Source organism: Pteropus vampyrus, unplaced genomic scaffold (assembly GCF_000151845.1).
Source record: "Pteropus vampyrus isolate Shadow unplaced genomic scaffold, Pvam_2.0 Scaffold503, whole genome shotgun sequence".
NCBI lineage: Eukaryota > Metazoa > Chordata > Mammalia > Chiroptera > Pteropodidae > Pteropus > Pteropus vampyrus.
In genome coordinates, this window is record NW_011889284.1 from 1,130,097 (window position 1) to 1,141,168 (window position 11,072).

Genomic DNA, 11,072 nt, shown 5'->3' on the forward strand with positions numbered 1-11,072 from the left:
TGACTTCATAAAGGAAGCCACAGGTGTGAGTCTGCAGAAGCTGAGCGGGGCTGTTAGGACAGGACAGTGTGGATATCACTCATTCCCAGGGTCACCAGCAGTTGGAGCCGACTCAACAGTGTGTAACACACACAACATGCATCCAAGACAGTCTGTTGGGTACATGGAGCATAACAGATAATCCCTCTTTCCTGTAGGTACTTGAATAAGACATGCATAAGAAACAGAGTTTGGCAACAATTAAAAGAATAACAAATTATTTAAAAATTTTTTCAATTACAATCAATATATATTAGTTGCAGATGTACAACATAGCGATTAGACATTTCTATAACTTATATAATGATCACCCTGATAAGTCTAATACCCATCTGACACCATATATAGTTATTACAATATTATGAACTATAGTCCCTATGTTGTACTTTACATCCCTGTGACTGTTTTTATATCTGGCCATTAGTATCTCTTAATTCCTTTCCTTTTTTCACCCATCCCCCTGAGTTTCTGTTTTGTTCGTTTTGTTTGTTTATTTTGTTTTTTAGATTCTACATAAAAGTGAAATCATATGGTATTTGTCTTTGTCTGACTTATTTCACTTAGCATAATACCCTCTAGATCCATCTATGTTGTCACAAATGGCAAGATTTCATTCTTTTTTAAGGGTGAGTAATGTTCTATTGTATATGTGTACCACATCTTCTTTATCCATTCATCTATCAATGAACTTAGGTTACTTCCATATATTGGCTATTGTAAATAATGCTGCAATGAACAAAGGGATGCATATGTCTTTTTGAATTAGTGTTTTGGTTTTTTTGGATAAATACTCAGATGTGGAATTGCTGGGTCATAAGGCAGCTCTATTCATAATTTTCTGAGGAACCTCCATACTGTTTTCCATAGCGACTGCACAGATTTACAGTCCCACTAAGAGTGCACGAGAGTTCCCTTTTCTTTACATCCTCGCCAATACTTATTGTTTGTTGATTTCAAATTGTTTTAATTAAATAATCAATCAAAATATATAGTATGTGTATAAGTTCCATATTTCTTCCATGAAAGCTAAGGAAATACATCTATCATTTCTGAAGTAGTCACGATGTACCAGGGATACCATATATCTTATATTTGTTCTTAATCTTTAATGCCACCATATTTAGTGGAATAGGCAAAATAAGCAGAGAAATTAATAGAAAAAGAACTTGTGCAAGATTAAACAGAAAGTAAGCTTGTCTTAATCTTAGAGCAGCTAAAGAAGGTATGAAGAATAAAACTTGCAAGGCTTTGCTGAAGCTATTTCATCTTCTTGGAATATTTCTTCTTTCTTATCAGCTCTGCAAACTCCTATTCATCTCTCAAAACCCAGCTAAAATGCTTCCTTCTCAATGATATCATTTCTGAAAAACAGCCCCATTCATATATAATTCCTCCTAGCACTGTGCTCCTAATTTAGCACACTCTGCTATATCACAGTTATTTACTTCTGTCACCTCCCAGTTGGAATACAGGTGCTCTGAAGGTATGAGCTATGATACTTACTTTGTTATCATGGTGCTCAGCACAGGGCTGGGACAGAGGACACTAGTAATAAATGTTTGTTAAGTGAATGAAGGCTTCTCAATATGGGCATATAATGGTTCTTTAAAAATATATACCTTTTAACTGATGTTGTAAAAAGGGAGAAATATTCCAAAGAGATCATAGTTACACTTGAAGAAAGCCTTATCTATCTATCATCTATCTATTTATCTATCTATCAGTCATCTGTCAGTCATCTATTAGCTGCATTCTTTGGTTAAAAAAACCTCTGAAATACAGTGTTTTAAAAGATCATGAATCGTGTCCAAACTCTCTAAAACTTCCCCCTTGTTATATTCATAGAGGCACCATGACACCAGTTTCACTTTTTTTCTAAAGGTTAGGAAATGATTAGTTAAATTGCCTAAGACTACAAAGACTTTCTAGAGAAAACTAGTGCTCAATATCAGTTGACCTCTGTTGGAAGTTGACTATTCTGGGCTGTCCATTCAACAGGTATAGGCAAAATACAATCAACCAAGACCCACATATAAAACCTTTAAAAGAAGAAAGTAACAATCACATTCAATTTTCAGTGCCAGTCGAAAGAGGTTTATTTTGGTACACGGAAATAACAAGGTATAAGAAAATCTTTGCAAAGGTATATAAGAGAAAGACTTCATTGGACTTCAGTGTCTGAGGAGTTAAAATCCATGGCCGCACAAGTGATGGAGACAACCTTCAAATTCCTTAAGCATGAGGAATAGATGTCCTGAAGACAAAGGGAGGGGTGTTGGAGGAATTTAATTTATTAGGAGATTCTGAGTGATTTCATTTGGGAAGAATGGAGTTTGGATAGAAGTTAGAGTGTGGACAGAGAATTAGTAGAACTGGAGTTTGCTTGTAGGAGCCAAGAGATGGATTCTCTTGAGCACTCTATGTTTTTGAAAAGATGGGTCTGCATCTATGGAGAGATAGGAGAGGAGGAAGTGGTATGTTCAAAGCAGATTCAGCAGCAAGGGATGGCACAGCACATGGGGCGGGGGCAGGTGGAGATGATACAGGTGGGGCGATAGCAAGTGCTCTGGCAGCAGACCCGGCCACAGACTGGGCGGAGGCAGCAGGAGGGGCAGCAGCAGGGGCGGCAGCAGCTGGAGCCACAGCAGCTGGAACCACAGCAGGAGGGGCGGCAGCAGCTAGAGATGCAGCAGCTGGGCCTACAGCAGCAGCTGGAACCACAGCCAGTGGGGCGGCAGCAGCTGGAGCCACAGCAGCTGGAACCACAGCAGCTGGGGCGGCAGCAGCTAGAGATGCAGCAGCTGGGCCTACAGCAGCAGCTGGAACCACAGCCAGTGGGGCGGCAGCAGCTGGACACACAGCAGCTGGGCCTACAGCAGCAGCTGGGGCGGCAGCAGCTGGAGATGCAGCAGCTAGGGCGGCAGCAGCTGGAACCACAGCAGCTGGGGCGGCAGCAGCTGGACACACAGCAGCTAGGGCGGCAGCAGGTGGTCCTGCAGCAGGTGGTCTGGCAGCAGCTGGGGCGGCAGCAGGTCTCCTGGCAGCAGCCTTGGCCACAGCCCTGGTCAGAGCAGACGGAGCCACAACAGGAGTTGACCATGGTGTCAGAGGGTGGAGGTTCTAGGTGAGTTTTCAGAAGAGTGAGGTTCTCGAGTATGATCTGTCCTTGCCCTCTGTTGCTTTTATACCCTGCTGAGGGGTACTGTGACCAGGGATACAGGACTCTTCCTGTTGTTTATCTTAATTGAAAAGCAGTTAGTTTTAGTAAATAGGATAATTGCGTTTATCTGGTAAATATTTCTATTTATAGGAAAGGCACCACTTCCTTTTCCTGTTGAATTATGAGCTATTCAGTTTGGTTAAAGCTAAGTGTATCAACTCCCATATTTCTCCCTTTGTCAGATGTGTCTTTTCAGGTAGACACATTATATGACATTGTTTCATTGGATTTCACAAGTGTTGATTTTCCATTTATATATTTGACTCTAGGATAATATGTTGAGAATGGATTTTATGATGACTAAATCTCCTCTGTTGCCAAAGAGGTCAAGAACAAGTCATTGTAATGCTGAGCAAAGTAAGTCAGATAGAGAAAGATAAATACCATATGATTTCACTTATATGCAGAATCTAAGGAACGAAAAGAACAAACTAATTAAAAACAGCCTCACAAATATAGGGAACAATCTGGTGACCACCAGAGCCCGGGGGCGGGGGGGGGGTTTGGGGCTGGGAGAAAGGGGTAAAGGGTCAAAAAAGTACAAATTAGTAGTTGATTGATGGTCATGGGGATGGGGAGCATGGCATAGGAAATGCAGTCAGCAGTGACGTAATGGTTATGTGTAGAGCCAGAGGGAAGATAGAGTAATAAAGGAGATCGTTTCATAAACTATAATATACATGTCTAACCAATGTACTATATATTTAGAACTAAAACTAAAATAAAATAAAGTGCTAAGGAAAGAACAAGTCATAGCAAATGCTGGTAGTAAAATAGGATGAAAGACCCATCTCAGAAGGCAGAGTGGAGGGGGGAGGGGGCGGTGCGGGCGGTGCATAGAGCCTCATGTGCAGCAAGGAACACTGTGATCCCTTTGGATTTACTGGATTGTCAATGAGGATTCTAAGGAAGTTCCTATCTGTGTTTTTCTTATTGAACATCTAACTTGAAATAGTTACAATGCAATGATTCACTACTTTTAAGTAGCAAAAACACATTGATTGGCATGATGGGTCCCTTTTAAAATTATTAAATTATTATTGACATGATCTTCAGAGATAGGGTATTATAAAGGAGTATTTTTATCTTATTTTGGTAGGTCAGCATACCCAATGGAATATGTATAATTGAAGTGATGTCGAAATATATTTTTTTATATTCTGAGCTATTGTCTCTCAAGTTATGTTTGAAATATAAGGGTTAAACGTTCATCTCTGTCCCACAGGCACTTACTTAAGTAAAACCTGCAAGACCCATACATAAGCAACTATTAAGATTAGTAAACAAAATAACAATTATGTATTTAAATCCATATACTTCTTATAAAATATGATGTAATACTAATAGTTACTATTTTTAAGTGCCTATTATGTGTCAGGAATTTTTTGAGTCTTCTGTAATTGTTATGTTGTTTACAATGCACAAGGATTCTGAGGTAAAAACAATTTTCCTTATTTCTTAGACATGAAGTAATTGAAGTTGAGAGTTTGAAGTCACACAGTCAGTAGGGAAGGTGGTTCTCTCCTATCCTAGGATGTATGAAGAATAATAATCCCATGTCATTTCTCATGCTGTTTCATTTATGTAAATATGCTTTCTCCCTTGTCAACTTGGCAAACTCTTGCGCATCCTTAAAGTCCAGCCCAGATACCAACTCATCTCTAGCTAATATATGTTTTGATGTCTACCACATTCAAAATGAATCCTTACCTCCTTTTTGCTCCAAGATATACCTGTGACCTAGGATATCACAGTTTATTATAATTGGTTTATGTCTCTATTTTTCCAATTCTTCTATATACCCCATGAGGTCAGAGGCTGTCTTATTTGTATTATAAATATGGTGCCTAGCAATTGCCCTGAATTAATGTTAGTTGAGCAAACGTGGGATTTATTGAAAACATGCAGCATTTACTCACACTTTAACATACTATAGGTAATCAGCATGGATGGAGAAGAGAAGAAAGAGCATTCCCCAATGGGGGCAAGATTGAATAGGGGTATATTTTGGGTTTAGGTGGAATAAATGCCTTGTCTAGGTGATATGTGTAGGAGAGTAGAGAAAAATAATAGTGCACTGATTGAACGAGGAGAATTTAAGTATATTTTTGAATGTATACAAAGAGAGTGAATATCACATCATCACAAAGTTGGGAGAAAGATGTGAATAAATATCTAGATCTTGTAATATTATTTGTCTTGAGGTGGATGGAGTGACAGGAAGAGGGAAGAAAATTTAGGTGTGGTTGAATCTAGGGTGAGAGATGAATACTGTCTTGTTTGGTGACAATGAATGTGGTAACCAAGATATTGATACAATAGACATTTCAAAGAGAGTCACAATGGGCAGTAGAGGTATAGGAGATCCCATCATTAAAGAGGACTCATAATTTAATATTTTTTCAATTGCAACACAATTTGTGAAAAGGCAATAGTGAAAAGACAATCACTTATAATAAAAAAATACATAAAAAAAAAACTCAACATAAAGTAAAAAGACAAATGGCTAGATAAAAAAAGAAAAACAATTTGCAATTTATACCAAAGAAAAAGGGCTAATGTCCTTAATATGTAAAGCATTTTAAAAATTAGATTAGAAAAAAGGCCAAAACTCTGATGGAAAAATAAAATGCAAATCTTTCCTCACTGTATAAAAGTTCACAATCTTATACATAAGAGTAGAAATGAAATTATATGAGACAGCACTTCTCACCTGTAAGGTTGTCAACAATTCAAAATTTGACAACATTCTTTGATAGTGAGACTATGTAGAAACGGGCATGCTCACGCTTTTCTAGTGAAGATCCTTTGGCTTAACTATCCCAATTCCGTAAATTATCTAAAAGCTATGAAGCAAAAAATATGGAAAAAAATGTTACACAAGATTATTTATAGCAGCGCTATTTGTAAAAGCAAAACAAACAAAAAATACTAGATGCAATTGGAGTATTCTTCAATAAGGTACTGGTTAATAAACTCCAGTGCATCCACATAATGGAGTAACATTCAGCTGTGAAAAGGAATAGGGAATAGCTCTGTATGCTACTATGAAGTAATCTCCAGGAACAATTATTTTTTAAAATTAACTTTCATTTATATTAATTTGAAAAAATAGTTGTCATAAAAAAAGGATAGGTTATTAAGAGATAATAAAGCAGGTGGAGAAAAATATGCAGTGTTTTACAATGTCTAAAAGACCAAGGAAACAAATATAGAGAATAGATTTGTTCACATTACATTATTTTTCAACATAATGAAAGAATAAAGAAAAGGTGAGAAAACACAAAAGGGGGACTTACACATCCAACCAAGATGGAATAACAAAGACTGGATTTACCTTCCTGCCTGAAACAACTAAAAACAAACAAACAAACAAAAACCTGAATGAATGAAAATGAATGAAACAGTGGTTTTAGATATAGACTGTCAGGCAGAGGAAAACATTTGTGCCTTGAGAGGAGACACAAATGAGGTGATCCCTAGGATTGCCTCTGTTTATTTCTTGAAGAGAATTTCTAGGGTGCAGCTTTGAGAGGTAGAACCAGGTAGGGCTTGGTAACCATCCTGACTTGAGACGATGGAGCCGGGACAAAGGAGGCCAAGACAGCTGGAACTCACAGGGCAGAGTACCAGAGAGAAGAGAATTGCACTGAGAACCCCAGAGATCTGCAGAAGCTCTACCTGAATACTGATCAGTGCACGTGTGTGCAGAAACTATCCAAGGACAGAGAAAGACTCCCCCAACACTCAATCCCATAAAGGGCAAAGGAACAATCCTTGGAGCTGATCTTCATGTTCTCATGAGCTGGAATGAAAAATCCGGTAATCCACAAAGTATTAGATAGAGAACTCTAAAAAGTATCGCATCAGAATGGGGGAGATTTTTCTTAAAGTCTATTCCAGTCCCACCTCATACAGTTTCTAAGCAAGTCTTGAAAGGATCGAACTGTTAAGTAACTTAGTTGCCTTCCAGAACAGGTTTTCCAAAGTTTTTCTCTAATTTTTATCCATGAATTCCTGAGAACGTCTATTTTGTCTAATGACTGAAGAGACTGCCAATGAAAACTAAGCTGTGACTAAGGTGGTCCAACCTCTTCCTTAAAATGGACAAAGCCATGTTGTCTGTCCTACAAATGCAGGTAAAAAACGTTTGTCCAAACTGCATAGAAAATCTTAAAGGAGAGTACCATTACACTGAATTCCTGTACAGGGAAGTGATGCTTTATTTTGGCACAGAGTTATAACATAGGAACATTTGGAGAATAAGAATCAGAAAGGAGAATCTTTTTTGGACAATTTAGGGACAGACTATAAAAATGTGTAATCTAAGAATACTGAAATCAAAGTACATTGTCTTGAACTTGATGATCTGGTACCCAAAAATTAAGGAAGAGGATCGGGAGAGAATTTGTTGCTCAAAACAATAGTTGGCATGTTACAATCAGATTCACACTTAGATAAGAGGGAGAGGTCCAGAAGGAGTAGTATTTGGACTGAGACCAACATGTGCTCACAGTGTCAGTGGGCTCATTAAAATCATGAGACCCAACTCATTTGAGAAACATGAGCCTGTCCTAATGGTCAGCACAAAAGGAGGGTCTATGTCTGTGAGGACAGAAGTAAACGGAGATGGTTCACACAGGGCAGGGGACTCAGCAGCAAGAAGAGGTGCAGCACATGGGATGGGGGCAGGTGGAGATGATACAGGTGGGGTGATAGCAAGTGGTGTGGCAGGAGACCTTGCCGCAGATGGGGAGGAGGCAGCAGCTGGAGCCACAGCAGCAGGGGTGGAAACAGCTGGAACCACAATTGCTGGAACCACAGCAGCTGGGCAGCAGCAGGTGGTCCTACAGCAGGCAGTCTGACAATAGCCTTGGCCACTGCCATGGTCAGAGCAGATGGAGCCATAACAGGTGCTGACCATGGTGTCAGAGGATGGAGGTTTTGATATTAGTAAAAGAGCGTGAGCTTAGTGAATTTGAAAGTCTCTCTGCTGAGGCTGCTGTGTCCAGGTCCTGGACCATTTTTTAGTTTATTTTCCTAAAAAAAATATTATTCTAAAATTAGATCATCGTGTTTTTCTGGTAAAATATTTTAAGATGAAGAAAAATAAGTTTTCCTTTTCTGGAAAGGAAGATTTCCAGATTGTTAAGATTTTCCAATCTGGTCTTTTCCAGAATCATCATTCTTATTTTCTTGTTTGTCAAGAGGGCCCGTCAATTGATTTAGTCACTGGTATTTACCTGCGATCTGTGTATCATTCCTTGATGCCATTTGGACTAATTATTCTCATCATGTCAAGATCTCTTTGATGTCAAAAGAGAAGCAGAATTATAGTAGGGAATAGAAAGAAAAAGGTTCATCTGTGAATTACCTGTGTGCAGTGAGGAAGACAGATCCTATTTGTGAGTCATAAATGTTCATTAGATAGTGGACTCTCTAGTTGCTTCAAAGTATGTGCTAAGTACTACTTCCTGTATTCACTTTGAAACTGTTGGCAATGACTCATTGTTTTTAAATATTAAAAGTTGCTTGGAGGCAGCTTGAAGGGACTCTCACTGCCCAATACGGAGTAACATAAGCACCAAAATGAATAATGGCAGTGATTTTAACTCATTAAATAAGAATAATGGCAGTGATTTTAATTCATTAAATAAGAATCCATGAGTCCATACTGAGACTAATTTCATAAAAAGACTTTTTTAAGGAAGATGAGAAAGTTATGGCAGTAAAATGTCAACTAATAAATATAGAAGAAAAAAAAGTTACAAAATCATAATTTACAACCCTCACAATAAAACATGATTCAAGTAAATATCATCAATGGATGCTATAACTATTGAGTGAAAGTTTGATGGGGAATAGGATATTTGTATACTTTCTAAGTAGTTCTCCATCGATTATTTATTAATTTCAAAAGAAAAGATAGTGACTTTACAGTAGAGAAACTTGAGAATATAACCTTAACCACGGGATCAAATTAGCATCATTAATAATGGGGCAAACTGACAAGTGTCTCCTTACATCACATACTGAAAGGACACATCACTGTAGTATTTTTTTCAGAATGCATCACCTGAATCTAATTATGAGGAAACATCAGGCAAACACAGACCAGAGAATATTCTACATAATGACTGGCCCATTCTCTTTAAAAAATGTCAAAATTGTCTAATATAAACATAACTGAAGAAGTGTTTCAGATTTAAGGAGACTAAAGAGACACAATACCTAAATGTAATACATGGATATGGATAAAATTTCTCTATAGGACATTATTGGTACAACTGGCAACATTTAGATATTAAATGTATGTTAGCTAATAGTAATGCATCATCATTTAATTTAATTTATCTTCATGCTGGGGTTATGCAAGAAAATGTCCTTAGTCTTAGGATCTAAATCTATCTCTGTCTAAATTATATCATTTCCTTTCTTCTTACCTACCTACCTACCTACCTACCTACCTATCTACCTACCTACCTACCTGCCTACCTACCTACCTACCTATGTATTTATTGGAGAGAAGCAAAATGTGGCAAAATGTTGAATCTAGGTGAAGGCTTTATGGAATTAGGAGTCCTTTCTGTTACTCATGGCACTATTCTATAAGATTAACTTTTTTTTTCAAAAATAAAAAAAAATATCAAAAGGGATTGGGATTGAAAAAATATTTTTATTCATTGTTAGTATATTGTGTAGTTTGTATCTTTTGGGGGAAAATACTAAAATATATCATAAATTTTACTCTATAGGAGGTACTACTGTAAGAATCCTTTTTTATATTTCTAACTAACGCAGTAAATCTTTCATCTTCCTGGGTCTCTGAAAATACAGGACATCTGGCAACATGGCTGATTAAGTTCATATTGGCAGATCTACCTTCTGGCACAAGCAAATAGAAATGCTTGAAAATATTTTTAAAATATTTCAATTACATAGATGAGCTTGAAGAAAAGAGAAGAAAAATTCTCATTTTCCAGATTGGAAAAGGAAACTCAAGCTGCCAACAGTAGCTGATGTCCTGTGGCCTGTGAAGGTTTGGTATCTGGTTAGTCTCTCAGAATTGGAAGCTGGTAGTTAAAACCCGCGTGGGTACAAGAAATGGGACTTCAAGCTGTCACAAGGTAGGCAGGGTTCAGGGTAAAGTTTATATTTTTAAAAGGACACCTCATAGTAAATTAGAGACAAGAAAACCTTAGTCTGCCCACAGGGGATTGTAAGTGGTAATCGAGGCTCCTATGAACATCTAAATCACAGTAACATCACCAGGCTTTTTAATTTACACTCTATGCATAGTGAAGGAATCTCAAGGTGAGAAACTATGACCAAATAGTGAATGTTCCTGGAATCATCAGCAACAAAAGCAAAAACCACAGCACATAAAAATAACTCCTATAAAGAAAAACTTAAAATAAAAAAGCATCAACAATGAGGAAAAATAAACCTCTGAGAAAGTACACAAATTGTATGGGATTTCCATAGGGAAAAATGCTATAAAATATACAAGAAATAGTCCACCATAAGTAGCATAGTAGATATAGGAAAGAAGTGTATAAGCTCCAAGAATTAAGATGATTACAGATTCTGAAGGAGACTATAAATAAATTAGAGTCCAAAGAGATTCTTGAATCTGCGGCTTGAAGTTATTCAATAGTTTTGTCAAACTGTACCCCACTCCACACACACACTATCTCTGCTTTTATAGCTTCTGCTTTATTCTCTCTTCTTTCTTCATGGGACTCCAACTTAACATGTATGTTAGACATTTTCAATGTGCTCCATATGTGTCTTATGCTCTTGTCTATGTGTT

At 37.5% G+C, this 11,072-nt stretch overlaps 2 protein-coding genes across 3 annotated transcripts in view; both read right to left on the reverse strand.

The window, feature by feature from the left end:
• Nucleotides 1–2,530: 2,530 nt before the first annotated feature.
• On the reverse strand, nt 2,531–3,139 carry LOC105307555 (keratin-associated protein 4-11). Of its 2 annotated transcripts, XM_023524872.1 has the most exons (2): nt 2,890–3,139; nt 2,531–2,748 (listed from the first exon to the last, which is right to left on the reverse strand). In XM_023524872.1, the coding sequence occupies exons 1-2, from the start codon at nt 3,137–3,139 to the stop codon at nt 2,531–2,533; spliced, it is 468 nt and encodes a 155-aa protein (XP_023380640.1). The 2 variants fall into 2 exon arrangements, with proteins under 2 accessions (XP_023380640.1, XP_011381405.1); XM_011383103.1 differs by having other exon boundaries at nt 2,531–3,139.
• Nucleotides 3,140–7,911: 4,772 nt separating this feature from the next.
• LOC105307546 (keratin-associated protein 4-6) overlaps nt 7,912–11,072 on the reverse strand; it is a 9,114-nt gene continuing 5,953 nt past the window's right edge. Inside the window, 2 exon segments of the mRNA XM_011383093.1 lie at nt 7,912–8,093; nt 8,096–8,131. Of these exon segments, the coding sequence (XP_011381395.1) occupies nt 7,912–8,093; nt 8,096–8,131 (218 nt within the window).

What these genes read in the sequence shown, in the direction of transcription:
- LOC105307555 (XM_011383103.1), bottom strand. Translation starts at nt 3,139, where the DNA reads ATGGTCAACTCCTGTTGTGGCTCCGTCTGCTCTGACCAGGGCTGTGGC.